We start from the raw sequence: 18078 nt of genomic DNA on the forward strand, positions 1-18078 counted from the left end.
CTAGTATGTAACAGGGACAAGCCAGCACTTATGTAGTAGGATACAGCAGTATTACAGCACCTGCTTTAAAGTCCCTTGTGATTGTATTTTAGCTTTATTGCTACACTATTCACTGCATTCATACTTTTATTCCTTTTGTGCACAAAAATAATAGATTTGCATTATATCCATAACGGAGGAATCCTTGTTGTCTTCATGTTCCAGTGATGAGTTTAGGGTCAGGTAGCTGGTGCCTGTTGTGGACTTGGTGCGACAATAAACAAACTGCAGTGGATCAAGTTTGACTGGGAGATTGGATTAATGTGTACCTTCAACAATCTCACAAAGCACTTCATGATGTTGGATGTCATAGCCACTGGAAAGTAGTCATTGAAAGTGCCTTAGTTTTCTCTAGTTCCCAGAGTTTGGAAGGGATTATGGTGTTGAAGGCAATGCTCTAGTCAATAAATACGCTATTCCAAATATAACTATTAATGACAGGAACAACAAAACATTGCAGTTTTCCAGTGAAACCTGAGCAGTTCAAAGTTCAAATGGAAAATAAACTGCAAACTTCTAATGAATACTGGAACTGGGCTTTTTCATTTAAAATCATGAACTTAGGAAATCATCAATTTTTATTGCATTTTGTAACATTTAAGCAACAGTCATAATTGGCTCAAATTGACTGACGCATTTCTTAAATGTATTTCCAAAATTTGTGAAATTGCAGAACAGAACTTGACCGTCACAACGATATTCATGACAAGCAATGAGTAATAAACTTGAATACAAAACTATAGAGTGTGTCAATTACTTCTGTTTGTTAAATATTGAATCATATAAAAGTTTACAGTAACTATTTAAAAAAAAACCTGTATAGCATAGGAATCTGCAAACTTTTTAGTTGGTGAACAGTGCAGGCAATTGGAATTACAAACATTGTTTGCACAATCTATTTAAATGTGATTAAATCATCTGTATGGGCTCTATGTGACCACCTAGTTGTCATGTTGTACGTCAGAGATTTGGGTGGACTCATTCCTTGCTTGTTGGTTTGGCTTAGTGGGCCACTCGCCTCGAACATGAAAGGTTCTTTGTTAAAGTCCCACTCCAAATATTTAAGCTAAAAAAAATCTAAACTGATATTTTGGTGCAGTGGTATTTTATTTTTGTTGCAGTCTTTTGGACGAATGTTAAAACCACAGCTTTATCAACGCATGTATACGATCATGTACTGTTATTTCAAAGAAAACCTACGACGTCTTCTTGGGCATCCTGCCGCTATTAATTATTTTCTTGCTGTCACTAAAGAAAATTAACTAATTGCTTTCATGTTTGTTTGAGTTTCATGTGCCAGCTGGTTCTAGTGTTTCCTTGACTGTGCTTTGGAAATATTTATTTGGTTATAAGCTCTGAAGTACATGATAAATCTATTAATATCGATTCTCTTTTTGTTTCTTATAAACTCTCTTAATGAATTACTTTGTCTATTTAGTTATTGAAATCAAACTTGTTTATGGTTAGCTATATTTTGCAAGTATCTATAAATTGGAATTTTCTGTTCCAGGTGTGAACTCATATATCATGAGACCAAGTGCAGACTGGGCAATCGTTTCGCTGAACACTCGCTCAGTCTGCCTTGGCCGATGTGATCTCCCGCTTGCCAAGCACTTTAACTCCACTCCCCATTCCTACACTGACCTTTCTGTCCTGGGCCTCCTCCATGTCATAGTGAGACCAAACACAAATTGCAGGAACAGCACCTCATATTTCACTTGAGCAGCTTTCAACCCAGCGGTATGAACATTGCTTTCTCTACCTCCAAGTAACCTTTGCATCCCTCTCTCTCCTGCTCCCCACCCTAGACATCGTACTGTCATTCTGTTGATTTTCATTGTCTGTATAACTCATTATCACCTAACTCACAGCCAACAATGGACAGTTTCCTTGATCACAGTTACTTGTTTGCATATCTTTCAATCATTTGTCTATACCCCTCTGTATCACCGTCTATCTCTCATTTCCCTTTCCCCTAACTCTCAGACTAAAGAAGAGTCTTGACTCGAAACGTCATCTATTCCTTTTCTCCAGAGATACTGCCCGACCCGCTGAGTTACTCCAGCTTTTTGTGTCTATTTTCGGTTTAAACCAGCATCTATAGTTCCTTCCTACACATAATGACTATTCAGGCAGGTTTTGAACTGAAAATGGTCTCTCTAGGTCAGATCATATTCCTAGCAGCAACGAGTGAAGGTTATCAGAGGGTTGGGTGTAAGCAAAGGACAGGTAGAGAATCAAACATGCTATTTGCAGTATATTTTACTGTGACCATTCTCTTCTAAATGTTGATCCTGTTTTTTTAGAAGATTCAGCTTCTTTCACTGAAAAATGATCAAGCATACCTTTTAATAACTGTAATCCTCAATTCTCCTGACCGATAGAATTTCAACGAAATGTAGCCAGAAAATCAATATTTCCTCTGACATCCTGCTGTTCCCTTTTCAACATCCAACATTTCCATAATTTATGACTGACTCTCCTTGTGAGCAATGCTCAGGGAAGAAAGTCATAGAATTATAAAACATAGAATCAGGCCCTTTGGCCCAACCCGCCCGCATTGACCAACATACCCCATCTACACTAGTCCCACCTGCCTGGTTTTAGCCCATCTCCCTCTAAACCTAACCTATCCGTGTCGTCTGGTTTGCCTTCTCTGGGCAAAAAAGACTGTGCGTCTACCTGATCTATTCCTCTCATGATTTTATACAGCTCCATAAGATCACACCTCATTCTCCTGCGCTCCAAGGAATAAAGTCCTAGGCTGCCCTACCTCTGCCTATAGCACAGTCCCTCGAGTCCTGGCAACATCCGGGTAAATTTTCTCAGAACCCTTTCAAGCTTGACAACATCTATCCTATAAGATAGTGACCAAAACTGAACACAATACTCTAAATGCGGCCTCACCGACATTTTCCATAACTATAACATGACCTCCCAAATTCAACATTCATGTTCACTTTGCTGATACCCATTCTCACCTTTACTTTGAACAAATGAGTTACTGCTGACAGCAACAGCATTAAATGAATACCGAGTTTTAAGGCTTATGTATTGAAATATCTTAATGCACGCCTCTATTCATTGTCAAAAGAGCCATGGACGAAGGTTATTACCCATTGAATATTATGCTAAGTACTTAAGAGATCATGGCCCTTATAAAACAGGCACATTGTACAAGCACCTACCTTCCTTTGTTTATGACTATCATAAAAGTTGATATGGTTATAAAAGGACCCGTTGTCCCTTTATATAACTGCAATCATAAATAACAGGTTGCACAATGAAAGCTTATATAAGTAGGATAGTGATGTAGTCCCTAATTATGTCAGCTCTTTTTGTCCTTGACAATAAATTGTTATATTTTAACTAAACAAGTTTAATATTAACATGAAGTGTGTTGAAGATGGTATAGACATTATTAGATTCTAAACAGAATAAATTAATTTGTAGATACACTTTATTTTTCACTTTTAAAGATGGTGGGGTTTCAGAAAGTGCACACTATGTACACTATTGAGAGTTTTGGAAACAAGGGTGAGAAATTTAAAAGAAAGGGTGAGGCAGTGAAGGTCAGCATAAAGTTATAGTCAGAGAGCGTGGAAACAGGCCCTTCGGCCCAACTTGCCCACACCAGCCAACAGGTCACAAGTTGCTGTTGTTTTTGTTTCCTCTGCTGTTTAAATCAACTTAGTTTTCTGAGTAAGTTGACTTTTTTTAAAGTGTTCAGTATATTACTGGCTTTGAATCATATACACACCCAATTCCAATTATTGGCTGATGTGAGGGATAAGAAATGGCTCTCAATGGAGCAGCGATGGTTAATGTTGCATTACACTGAGAGTCTCGTTTTGTTTTTGATCTCTAGGCTGGTCTCTCACTCTTAAGATATGTTAGAGCATGAACTGGCCCTATGCCAAAGAGTTCCACTGAAGCCTTTTGTAAGAAGAAACCAAAGAGAACTTGTTTATTTGGATCAAGTTCTAAATACTACATACTGTAAGTTGTTATACTTTAGATTTAAGTGATCTAGCGCCGAAACAAGCCCTTTGGCCCACCAAGTCCACGCCGACCAACGATCACCGCATATACTCGCACTATCCGACACACTAGAAACAATTTACAATTTTAACAAAGCCAATTAACCTAAAAAACTTATACGTCTTTGGAGTGTGGGAGGAAACTGGAGCACCAGGAGAAAACCCACATGGTCACAGGGAGAACGTACAAACTCCTTACAGACAGCACCCATAGGCAGGATCGAACCTGGGTCTCTGGCGCTGTAAGGCAGCAACTCTATCACTGTGCCACCGTGCCTTCCACTTTGAGGTCCTGAGTTCAAATCTCACAATGGCAAGTCGAGACACGAAATATCGAAAGAAGCTGCCATCTTGAAAATGAGAATGAACACTGCGATATTGTCAGAGGCATGCACATGATCCTCAGGGAAGGGAAAATGTCATATCATACCCACTCAAGCTCTCCACCAAGCCACATCCTTTCTTTAGGGCAAAAATCATAGTCTGGTCACAAATGCACTGGTCATACACTCATACCAATGTTTCTTCCACATGTAATGAGTAGGATGTGCTAAGGTGAATGGTATCCATGAATGCAACTACCTTTGACCCAGAAGAGAATCCGTGACTTGGTAGAGGAAATGTCCTCAAGTGAGATTGACTGTTGTCTAGTGAGAGGTCTGAAAGATAAAGGACACAAACACAATCAGGTTTGTGCAACAAGGTACTGCTCAGTTATACACAATAGTTTTGCATCTTGTAACGGTGCAGCGGTGAGCTTATGAACAACAAGGAACCATTTTTCACTCACTGGTTAATTATTTGCTGTGGTAAATACACTGCCTGTTATCTCACACTACTGGTTCACAATTCCCCACAACCGCTCCATGACCGTGCTCAGCAGGAACTAATCCCTACTCTACTGGATGTGAGGGAGGAGGAGAAATGTTTGGAACCGGACAGATGCGGTGGCACAGTGGCACAGCGGTAGAGTTGCTGCCTTACAGCGCCAGAGACCCAGGTTTGATCCTGACTATGGGTGATGTCTGTACAGAGTTTGTATGTTCTCCCCATGACCACACGGGTTTTCTCTGGGTGCTCCTCCCACACGTTAAAGATGTACACATTTGTAGGTTAATTGGCTTCAGTGAAAATTGTAATTGTCCCTCGTATATAGGATAGTGCTAATGTACAGGGTGATCGCTGGTCGGCATGGACACGGTGGGCCGAACGGACTGTTTGCACACTGTATCTCTAAACTAAACTAAACTAAACTAAAAGATATATTCAAATAAATTCCAGGGTAGGTTTAAAATGTGTCTCGAGAATCCTTCCAGCATCACACTCAAACAAATTACGTCTAGCCACTCCTGAATTATTCACTGCATATCGAGAATACATACATGTTTATTATACTTTTATATCCCTAGTTATCTGCAGAACATTAGCTTACCATGTGTGTGGTTTATTGATGTAATGGGCTATGAAGATTATGTTGCTTCACTGAAATATCTAATTATAGATATTATGAAATGTTAAATATCACAGTTAATAAAGACATTTTTCCTCAATTTTTCCCAAATAAAAACACTTATATCAAGGACTATTGTGAAAGCTACACTTGGATACAGCTTGGAAACAGGACCTTTGGTCCACCGAATCCACACCGTTCAACGATCACCATGTGCTTGACTACGGTGCTGGCTCGAAGGGCCGAATGGCCAACTCCTGCACCTATTGTCTATTGTCTACACTAATTCTCTGTCATTCCAGTTTTACATCCTACGCACTAGGGGCAAGATACAGAGGCTAATTAACCTGCAGACCTGCATGTCTTTGAAGTGTGGGAGGAAACCACAGCACACGGGGAAATCCCACGCAGTCACAGGGAGAACGTACAAACTCCGTACAGGCAGCACGCATAGTCATGATTGAACCTGGGTCTCTGGCGCTGAAAGACGGCAACTCTACCATTGCGCCACCATGCCGCCCCTTATATTTAATTACTCCATCCAATCTATTATAGTTAATAAAAACATTTTTCCACAATTTATGTTTAGAACGTGTTGCAAATGCTGCATTTAGTATAAGCCAGCAAGGTCAAATAAAGTGACCTGCACCATAAACACCGTTTAACTTGATGATACACTGTTTATTTTATTCTGCACTCAAGAAGACCACATATATTTAAAACACATTCATATTGATTACCAGAAGGATTCAACATTGTACTGGCTCCACACGAGTTGACACCTCCATTTGTTGGTCTTGCAAAGTTATTTGACCCAATGCCAGAACTAGGAACAAAATCAGATCGCACAATCACAAGGATGGAAGAACATCACAGCCATAATGGTAGAAAAGCATAAAAGGAGTGAGAATCTCGTCACCCGCCCAGCCATCCTGGAAACAAACGGAACCGCAGATGCTGGAACCCTGAGTAAAATGGATGGTGCTGGCGTAACCTGTCGGGTCACTCTCTATCTCTGGACGAAATGAAGTTCTCCAGAGGGAGAAAAAGTGAAGGTGTCCCGAAGGACCTGAAGCAGGGTCCCTACCCAAAACGTTGCCTTCCATGTCCACCAGAGATGTTGCCTTACCCCTTGAGATACTCCAGCACTTTTTTACTCAGCTATCTTGGAAACCGTACAGACTCCAATGAATTTGCATATTGTAGTTACAGTTCCAACTGTTTGTGATCACAATAGTATTTCTAAAGTGCTTCATTAGTTTAGACTTTAGAGATACAGTGCGGAAACAGGCCCTTTGGCTCACCGAGTCCACACTGCTCGGCGATCACCCCATACACTAGCATGATCCCACACACGAGGGACAATTTACAGTTTTGCCAAAGCCAATTAACCTACAAACCTCTACGTCTTTGGAATGTGGGAGGAAACCGGAACACCCAGAGAAAACCCATGCGGTCAGAGGGAGAATCCCAGCCCAGAGGTCAGAGGTGTCCCGAGGAACCCGGAGCACCTGAGAGAAACCTATAGAGTTATAGGGAGCACGTACAAGGTCCGTACCGACTGCACCCACAGTCAGGATTGAACCCAGGTCCTTGGCGCTGTAAGGCAGCAACTCTACTTCTCTGCTGCCGTTAGATAGGGACAGAATCGAGGAGCAGAAAGTTACTATCTAAATGCAAGGCTCCTTTCAACATAAACGTGAGCAAAATCCGATTTTCAGGAACTATTGAATGTTTTTTGTCATTTGGAGTGATGCTTTTATGTGACACTCGTTGCTTTATTTGAAAAGATGATCTACCAGCACCCAATGAAATCAAACCTCACAGATATAGGCAGCAATTTAGGCAACAGTGGTATTAAAGGCATTCAAGTACCTTAAACCTTTCTGATGGGCACAGTTTGCAATGCTTTTCTCAAGAAAGGTTCACTGTCAAATTTAACATTTAGAAAGGTTCTCCCACCCCCTTCATACCTCCCCCACCCCCCACCACAGACACACACATACAGGATGTGATGAATGTGTTTTGGCATTTAGTGATGTTCCAGCTCTGTGTCAAAAATTCCCTACGGAATGAACTCTTCACCTTAAGGAAAGGAAGGATAATAAGAAGGAAATTAACCGATTGTCGGTAGTGTGAGAGGCTCTGGGCTAGGAACACCAGTCTAAAGTAAAAAATAAATAATGGAAACATAAGGAACAAATATAGGACAAATGTAAGTCTGCGGCAACCTGGGAATAACATGATCTGGAAGAATCAGTTCAGTGTTCAAAGAATTAAAGTACTGTACATAATTTTCTGTTAACTCTGTTAACTCCAATGTGTCATTAGTGCAGAATGTTTAATGAAAGCATATTTAGTTTAGTTTAGTTTAGTTTAGTGATACAGTGTGGAAACAGGCCCTTCAGCGGAGTACGCACCGACCAGTGATCACCCCGTACACTAGCACTATCCTACACACTAGGGACATTTTACAATTTACAGAAGTCAATTAACCTACAAATGTGTACGTCTTTGGGCAAACGTACAAACTCCATACAGACAGCACACGGGATCGAACCTCGATTTCTGTAAGGCAGCAACTGTGCAAGAATCAGATAATCACATTGTTTGTGATCTGAAGAATAGTTCAGTGTTTTATCCAGGATCATCCAGAAAGAATGACATAACCAGTTTGGCACACAGGAGCCATGCTTACTTTTCAGAGAAGGCGGTGCAGTTCTGGATGTGATGTTTTCCATTCACATGATGTTCCCAATCCTGCCAACATAAAGGAGAAGCAAGTACATGCATCAGATGATAGATTGGACTGGCTTTCTACTCCAAATACAGTCAGGGACAACATGAGTGGAGCGCACTAAGGGAGCAGCAAGGCACAACCACAAACACACTGCTGACAACAATTGTACATGAACTTGGAACAGTACAGCACAGGAACGGGCTATTCAGCCCACAATGTTTGTACCGACCATGATGCCAAATTAAACTGACCTCATCTGCCTGTACATGATCCATGTCCCTCTATTCCCTGCACTTCCACGTGCCTACCTAAAAGGCTCTTAAACGCCACTATTGTACCTGCCTCCACCACCTCCCTCGCAATGTGTTTCAGGACCTCACTACTCTGTGTGAAATACTTGCCTCGAACATCTCCATTAAACATTCCCTCACTCACCGAATAGCTACGTCCTCTAATGCTGGACATCTCCACCCTGGGAATATAGTTCTGACTGCTTACCCTCTCTATGCTTCTCATCATTTTATATACTTCTATCAAGTCTCCCCTCAACCTCCGACTGATAGGAGTCGGCCCACAGAACAGAGATATAATCCAAAGCACACAAACAGCACCACAGTTAGATGCAGGCAGCTTCCATTGCTGTGGTAAATGTATGATACTTAATGATTTGAGCACTGGGCATTCCTCATAGGAGTTAAACTTTCCAATGGCAACACAGGCGATGGGTGCAACAATAACACTGACAGATCTGGTTCTGGAGAAGTCATAGAGTCGTAGAGTCCTCTTGCCTGACTTGCCCATGCCGACCAATATGCCCCATCTACACTAGTCCTACCTGCCTGCATTTGGCCCATATCCCTCTAAACCTATCCAATCCATGTACCAACAGTTTTTAAACGTTGTGATAGTGCCTATCTCAACTACCTCCTCTGGCAGCTCTTTCATTATACCTACATCCCTTTGTGTAAGAAAGTTGCTCCTCAGGTTACTATTAAATCTTCCCCCCTCATCTTAAACCTATGCCCTCTGGTTCTTGATTCCCCTACTCTGGGTATACATTCCTCTCATGATCTTATTCCACTCATGATCTTATACGTCTCGGATCAGAAGCTGCAGTGATAATTCTGGAGTTTTACTGATCTGGAAACAGTAAAGTTAAAATGATCACTGTGTTTTGGGGAGAGTTGGATAGCAAGACATAAGGGGTCTCAGGGTGGTGAGGCATGAGGAAGGAAAACAAGCAGACAACATTTCAGAGGTAGAAGCATATAAAACAAAATACTGCAGATACTGGAAGCTGAAATAAAACACAAAGTGAAATAACGGGTACTATGATGCCAGTATAAACTGTTTCAGGACAATACACGTCAACGGATATAGAGCTCTTCTCCCAAAGAAATGGAAGGGTAATTAGTAGGAAATTATTAAGAATGTATTGGAGTGATTCAAAGACTTGACCTGCAGTCCCTCTCTTTTTGTGTGCCATTCAGAACACATAGGGAAGGCAAGAGGGAATGGCACATTTGCCTTCTCTCTCTTTGGTTAAAACTCCTTTAATTTTTTCTATGTCTCTTATGGTTTTATGGAAATGGGAATCTATTTCTCCGAAGGGTTTTGGTTCTCGTTTCAAAACCGGATTACCTGTCCTGAGTAACGATAAACCTGGTGTGCCTTAACTCCACATATCTGCTCTTGATTCCATCTCCATCTCCTGGCATCCAAATCTAAACCAAAGAATATTATCATGGTCTTGCCAGTTTGGATGGTCTACAAATCTCAAGAGCTTTTCCAGAGTAGAGCATAGACGTTTTGTTTAGCTTAGAAATACAGTGTGGAAACAAGCCCTTCAGCCCGCGGAGTCCACGCTGACCAATGATCACCCACACACTAGTTCCATGTTAATCCACTTTCGCATCCTACATGCTAGGAACAATTTACAAAGGCCAATTAACCTACAAACCTGCATTTCTTTGGAATGTGAGAGGAAACCGGATCAGCACACGTGATCACAGGGAGAATGTACAAACTCCACACAGGCAACACCCGCAGTCAGGATCGAAACCGGGTCTCCGGTGCTGTGAAGCAACAACTCTACCTCTGCGCCACTACGTTGCTCAAAGTGTTTGGATGGAAATACAAGAAATGCCAGATGTTGGAATCTGAAACAAAAAACTAACTGCTGGAGGAACTCAGCAGGTCAGACAGCATTTGTGGCAGGCAATGAACAGATGAGGTTTCAGGTTGGGGCCTTTCTTCAGACAGAAGAAGGGTCCCGACCTGAAATATCATCTGTCCACAAGAGATCCTGTGGTGGCTTTACTGCTAAATCTAACAGCATGAAGTCAAGTACATGTTTAACATATATCACTCTCAAGTAGCCCCCCTTCAATGCTAAAACAGTTCAAAATATCTATGGCGAGTCATCATAAACTGTGCACAAAGTGTTCTACGATTTGCTTTTATGATAAGATTTGGTCTTCCATACATGCAAAGTACTTACATGCACTTTGTAGATACTTCAGAGAGTAGAAATACCATATTATAGAAACACAATTCTGCTTTGGAGTTCAATTAGTTATTATGGGAAGATACATAGTTCTTGAACCATAAGTTTCAAGAGGTCCCATTAAATGTATGTCTTCCAATATCCATCTGTGATCTTTCCAGTTGCTATGTATATTTAATAAATACGATATAGCTCCAACTTCTCAGAAACCTATACATTATTTATAAAACACCAGAGGTCAGAGTTCTCCAGCATATTTAATAAAATTAAATCAAAAGTCAAAATAGACCAAAAATAATATAAATCAATTGTTCACTTTATGAGTTATATTCACACAGATTAATTTCCAGTCATAGGGTTCCTTCAGATATTTTGGAACTGTTTCTTGTTTAAAAATAAATTTAAAGAGACAACACTCTTTTTGGAGCGACTTGTTTATTGGTGGAATTGTATCAATCCATGAGGATCCTTTCACTTTAGTTTGTCTTTGTTTAGAGATACAGCATGGAAACAGGCCCTTTGGCCCACTGAGTCCACGCTGACCATTGATCCTCCGTTCACACTAGTTACCCCACTTCCCCATCCACTCGCTACACACGAGGAGCAGTTTACAGAGGCCAATTAACTTACAATCCCCCCACGGCTTTGGGATGTGGGATGAAACCGGATCACCCGGAGAAAACCCACGTGGTCACAGGGCGGCGTATAAACTTTACACAGACAGACCCAAGGTCAGGGTCAAACCTGGGTCTCTGGCACTGTGGGGCAGCATCTCTACCAGCTGCATCACTGTGCCACTCAAGCTATTGGTATGCACCGCATATCTCTTTTAAGCTTTGTCCCCCTCACTTTAAAACTATGCCCTTCAATGCTCCAGAGAAAACAATCTCTCCTTATAATCAATACCCTCTAATCCATGCAGCATTCTGGTAATCCTCTTCTGCACCCTCTCCGAAGCCTCCACATCTTTCTTGTAATGGGGTGACCAGAACTGCACACAATACTCCAAAGTCCTATAAAGCTGCATCATTATTTCCTGATCTTATACTCAATGCCATGACCATTGAAGGCTAGCATTCCATATGTCTTCTTTACCATGCTTTCTGCTTGTGTTACCTGAGAAAACTCAATAGCAAGAACATAAGGCAAGGCACCCTGTGAACAGTGAGGAGATGATCCCCAGAGAATGAATGGATGGTAATGGGAGCTGTTCATTTTAAACAAGCGTTGTTTAAACAACATTTGAGCTTGAGACCGTCTCACCCAGGTATCGTGGTTGATATGTCCCACCTCCGCTTCATACCCACCTTGAGGTTAAAGACTTTCTTGTCACATATTGAACAAATGTGAGGCAGCTGAGACGGCACCAAACCATGGAAATCGTTGAGTTCCCGGGGCTGCATTTGTCTCTCTGGCAGGTGGGGATGAAAGGGGCCAAGGGGCGGCCTGTCGTGGGGACTGAACTGCGGTCCGGAGAAGTTCTGGTTACAGTTGTTGGCTCTGTTGATGTGAGGGGGCCGCCCGACCATGGACTTCACTTCGGAAGTCGGCTCCTCGGGGTTGTAGAGCTCATTCCTCATCTGCAGCTGTTGGTACTGTGAGGACCACACGTCGTGGGCCTGAGCCCCATATTCGGGTCTGGTCGGATGTAGGAGCTGAGGGGTATTTTGCCACTGATCGGCTGCCCATGTGCCCTGGTTCTGTGCATTGGCAGCCGGGTGGACCTGCTGAAATCTCTCTGGTTTCTGCGGGATGCCACCGGCGCTCATTTCTCCTGGATAACCCAGTGCCTGCATTCTGGACGTCTGGCAATTCTGAAAATCCAGCTGGAATCCGGGATGGGGCTGGTTCAAAAGCTGCTGACCTTTAATTGTGCCGGGGTTAACAGGAAGGATGTTAGACATGTCTCCCCTGAATCCAAATGGATGAAAGCCATGGGTATTCAGAACCTCATCATGCATGTAGGTGTGGTTGCCGGTGACGCTGGTCTTGCAGGAGAAATCTGCCGGATATTCGGAGAAGCCAGCGGGAGGTTGCGACGAGGTAGGCTTGTGCAGATTCATAACTTGGGCGGCCGAGTGGGCAGGCAATTGCGAAGTCATGCCCACAAAAGGGTTCATTCTGTGGGAGTTGGGGTTCTGGGCCTGTAGGCTCCCGCCGTGGCCAATACCTCCGGCCAGCAGAGGGGGCAAGCCCGGCGTTTGTGGAGGATAAGCCAAGCCACCCGGCGGCATACCTGGGCCTGACATGCAAGCCGCGGCCTGCCCCGAAGTGGCGCTGATCAATGTGTTGAACAGAGGTTGGGACATGGCGACCTTGGTGAGCACCTGACTCAGGACACTGGCGGCTGCCGTGTTGCTGTTCACTGCTGACTGAGCAAACTTCAGGCGCTGAAGGGTGAGCTGGGCTTGGAGCTGAGCAAGCTGGATGCTGGCCACGGAAGGCAGGATGGGGGTGGGAGTCCCTCCACTGAGTTGGGTGCTGATGGAATATGGATACTTCTCCAAGGTCTTGGCAGCACTGCAACCAAAAGATGATTTGATTAGTTTTGTTTTTAGCTAAGTTTAGAGATACAGCATGGAAACTTGCTCTTCGGCCCCTCCGAGTCCACGCTGATCACCGATCACCCATTCACCATCCCTACACACTAGTGGGCAATTTACAGAGGGCCAATTAACCTCCAAACCCGCACGTCTTTGGGATGTGAGAGGAAACCAGAGCACCCAAAGGAAACCCACCTGGTCACAGGGAGAACGTGCAAACTCCACACAAACAACACCCAAAGTCATGATTTCATGATTGAACTCGGGTCTCTGGTGCTGCGAGGCAGTGGCTCTACCAGCTGTGCCTGTTTGTCACCGTTAGAAACAAAACAACAACCAGGGAGCACGGTCCAGATCAGAGAGGTGAATGTCTCTATCTAAGCTAACATCACCATGTGTCATTAGTGGAATCTAGAGCCATAAGTGTCACATAAATCAACGACCTAGTGAAGGGCTGTCAAACTTTTGTATTACAGATAGTGAGGCCTTAGGGCACATAGAAATCTGCCAGGCATCAGAGGCTTTGCTCAACATCAAACTAACATGTTCGTCTGTGACGTGACTCTGGCATAATTTGGCTTTTGCTCTTCCCAACTATTCCAAGTCTGATGTTGACAGTCAGGGCAGCCAGGCTGAGTAATGGCATTCCGTGACCTTGAGAGCAGAGTTCTTCAATCTTGGAGCATTTCACAGTTCTGATCCACAGGGGCCTTGGTGAAACAGATAAGGTTTCCAGGGCTCAAATCAACAAATTCACTCCATCATTTCCGAATTTGGTGGTTCTGGGGCACATAAGCGATTGCTTTGGATTTAGAGATGCAGCACAGAAACAGGCCCCTGGGCCCACTGAGACTGCTCTGACCAGCAATCACCCCGGAGACTAGCACTATTCTGTACACTAGGGATAATTTTTACTGAAGGCAATTAACTTTCAAGATTGGCTTCAGTAAAAATTGTAAATTGTCCCCGCTGTGTAGGATGATGCTAGTGTACGGGGATCGCTGGTCAGCACGGACTCAGTGGGCTGAAGTGTTTCTGCGCAGTATATCTTAACTAAACTAAATCTGATATTATTTGACAGCATGCAAACAACGCTTTTCACTGTACCTCGGTACATTTGACAATAATAAACCTAAACCTAAATGTGGGAGATAATGGTTTCTGGTGAGGGAAAATTGAGAATGTTACAGGGAAAGGATAAAGCAACAGAGCGGGATAGCAAAGATTGATAATAAAAACCTTTATGCTCCAGGCATAGTCACACAAAGATGAACATCCAACTGTGGCTAGACTGGCAACAAATAGTATTAATAGCAGTAAAACAAAATTGAAGACCATTTTTCTGAATGCAAATACATATGTCTTTGGATTAATGCAAAAATTGAATTAAAGGAGAATTATTCAGTGGTCATTGAAGACTACTCCAGGTTGCAAAGCTAATAAGTTTGAGGCCGAAATATTCCAGGATACTGTAACCATTCGATGAGATGAACAAAATGGAAATTAAGTGTAGGGTAGCCCTGATTTTAAAGAAGGGATAAAAGGCCTCAGATAAAAGAGCAGAAAACATTTGTGAGAGTTGTTTATAGGCCCTCAAACAGCAGGGATAATCTAGGGCACAGTATAAATCAGCAAATCAGAGATGCATATGACAGGTAACACAATAACCACTGGGGACATTTATCTACTTATAGACTAAGCAAACTGAATGAGCGGCAAAGAATGGAGCTCAGCTGTGAAGTCTCAATGACAACACTTTCATGACAAGGATGTATTGTGTTTAGATATTGAGGAAATCAAGGGAAACGGGGTTAGTGCTGAGGTAAATAAGTTTAGTTTGGATTAGTTTAGTTGCATGGAAATAGGCCCTTCGACCCACCAAGTCTGCACCAACTACTGGTTCTATCCTAGATACTAGTTCTATCCTAGATACTAGGAATAATTTACAGAAGCCAATTAGCCTACAACCCTGCACGTCTTTGAAATGTGAGAGGAAACCGGGGCACTCAGAGAAAACCCAAGCGGTCACAAACTCCATACAGACACATAATCAGGATCAATCCCAAGTCTCTGATGCTGAAAGGCAGCAACTCTCTACATTTCCAAATTCAGCCATGGTCTTCCTGAATGGATGAGTACGCATATGGTGTCGAATGGCCTGTTCAACTTTTATTTGACCATGTTTATGCAATTTGTTCTGTAGCTCCTGAGTGCCTAGATATCTTCTTTGAGATTCATATACTTGGAAGTATGGAAGTACATTTAATCCAACCTAGACTTTCCATTGTCTGAAAAAAAACCCTCTACAATCCTGTTCCAACCAAAATGATTCCCATTGCTTAAATTGCATTTTTATGGCCTTGTTTGCTTGGATCTGTATTGGTATTGATTGGTTTATTATCATTGTCATGTGCACCGAGATACTGAGCAACTTTTGTTTGTGTGCTATAAAATTAAATCAGATAATACACGAGTACAATCAAGCCATACACAAGCACAACAGGGCGGCACAGTAGTAGAGTTGCTGCCTTACAGAGCCTGAGACCCGGGTTCCATCCTGACTACGGGTGCTGGCTGTACGGAGTTTGTACATTCTCCCTGTGACCTGTATGGGTTTTCTTTGCGTGCTCCGGGTTCCACTTCAAAGACGTACATATACTTGTACTAAACTGTATATGAAAATGAATTCCACTGTACCTCAATACATGTGACAAATAAAGTACAACTGAAACCATTGGAAGATTGGCACTACACCCTAGTTTATGGAAGGACAGTTCAGAAGTCGAACAACAGAGGGACGACAGATGGCACAATGGGCTAAGTGTTCGGCTGGCAACCGGAAGGTAGCCGGTTCGAATCCCGCTTGGAGTGCATACTGCCGTTGTGTCCTTGGGCAAGACACTTCACCCACCTTTGCCTGTGTGTGAATGTGTGTGAATGTGTGTGAGTGATTGGTGGTGGTCGGAGGGGCCGTAGGCGCAGATTGGCAGCCACGCTTCCGTCAGTCTGCCCCAGGGCAGCTGTGGCTACAGAAGTAGCTTACCACCACCGAGTGTGACTGAGGAGTGAATGAATAATGCGATGTAAAGCGCCTTGAGTATTAGAAAGGCGCTATATAAATCCCATCCATCATTATTATTATTAACAGAGGGGCAGTGGAATTTCTAACTTTAATGATTTGTTAATCTGCCACCCTGGAAATCTTTGCCAATCCATTCAGGGTCTAATTGATAGATGCCTTCCCTTACAACCACTGAAGGGATACTAAGCCTTACCTTGTCCTGCCTGTTTCTTCCCCTCCCCTACCCTACTAGAGGTGATCTCCCTGAAAACATAAAGCAATTTTCAAAGATGCTGCACAAAACATTGCACGGTTAGTCGGTTTCATTGTTGAACCGAACTTAGATGCAAAAATGGGTTTTGGGTCGAGACCCGTCTTCGGACCCAAAATGTCGCCCATTCCTTCTCTCCAGAGATGCTGCCTGTCCCGCTGAGTTACTCCAGCTTTTTGTGTCTATTTTCAGTTTAAACCAGCATCTGCAATTCTTTCCTACTCATTGTTAAACCCTCTGTACTATGGAATCTATTCTATTCCTGGTCTTGACTGGATTATGTCAATGCCATTTGCCTGCTGCATGACTCTCATAATGTTATGACAATTCCAGCTAAAGGAGGCAGAGGTCACATTATCACAAATGTCACATTATCACTCACTGTGGCAAGGATTGGGGCTGACATTCAACTGTCAACAAAATGTGGAAGAAATGTATCTGTATCACAAAACAATGTTACTGTTTATTTACAGCGGCATTCCTGTCTTCATTGCTGTCTCCTTCTGCCAGTAGGGCAGCCAGATCTGGCCTTCAGCCCAACGGTGAACAGGAGGGCTCTGTGAGAAGAAGGTTTGTTTCCCTGATCATCTTCTCTTTCAGCATCTCACACCAACAGAGTCAGAATGCCTTGCTGATGCTCAGCTTCCCGACAGGTTGGTCTCGGTGTGAATGGCTGTATGCATTAAGTCACAGTAGAGCTGCTGTCTTACAACGCCAGAGACCCGGGTACGATCATGACTATGGGTGCTGTCTGTATGGAGGAAACCCACCTGGTCACATGGAGAACATGAAAACTCCACATGGACACCCATTTTTGTGTCTATCTAACAATGGTAACTCAAATTTCACTGTATCTTAACTGGCACATGTGACAATAAACTGACCTTGAAACCTTGGCAGCATTGGAAAAAACCCTCTTCATTTTTCTTTGCCACATTCACCTTATTTGTGAAGACATTATATCTACCAACCTACCCTAGCCAGAGATAGGAGACGTGCAAAGTTTGCGATTGCCCGGTTGTCAACAAGTTTAACCCCCCTTCCTATTCCCATACTGACCTTTCTGCCCTGGGTCTCCTCCTCTGTGAGGCCACATGCAAATTGGAGAAACAGCAACTCATATTTAACTTGGGTAGCTTATAACCCAGTAGTATGAACTCCTTCACTTCCTTCCCCCCTCAGTTCCCCGAGTTGTTCTACTGGTTCCACTGTTCGCATCCCTGTGTCCGTTCATTATCACCTCTTCTGCAGCAATGGGCCAGTATGGGCTCCACCCTTCCTTGGTCATGTGTTATCGGCCTTGAGCTGTTCTGTCCTTTCCCTATCTCCAGTTCCCCCACTTTCAGTCTGAAGAAATGTTCCGACCCGAAACATCACCCATCCTGTTTCTCCAGAGATGCTGCCTGATCCGCTGAGTTACTCCAGCAC

General features: G+C 43.1%; 1 protein-coding gene across 2 annotated transcripts in view; it reads right to left on the bottom strand.

Annotated features, from left to right (window-relative positions):
- The window catches only part of rbm20 (RNA binding motif protein 20), a 169706-nt gene that overhangs the window by 40943 nt on the left and 110685 nt on the right, over window positions 1-18078 (bottom strand). For both annotated transcript variants that reach the window (XM_033033990.1, XM_033033991.1), the window contains exons 2-5: window positions 12083-13295; window positions 8228-8289; window positions 6270-6355; window positions 4662-4738 (exon numbers count right to left, since the gene is read on the bottom strand). In XM_033033990.1, coding sequence (XP_032889881.1) covers window positions 4662-4738; window positions 6270-6355; window positions 8228-8289; window positions 12083-13295 — 1438 coding nt within the window. The remainder of the gene's footprint in view (window positions 1-4661; window positions 4739-6269; window positions 6356-8227; window positions 8290-12082; window positions 13296-18078) is intronic.

The sequence above is a fragment of the Amblyraja radiata genome, chromosome 15, assembly GCF_010909765.2.
Source record: "Amblyraja radiata isolate CabotCenter1 chromosome 15, sAmbRad1.1.pri, whole genome shotgun sequence".
NCBI classification, from domain to species: domain Eukaryota; kingdom Metazoa; phylum Chordata; class Chondrichthyes; order Rajiformes; family Rajidae; genus Amblyraja; species Amblyraja radiata.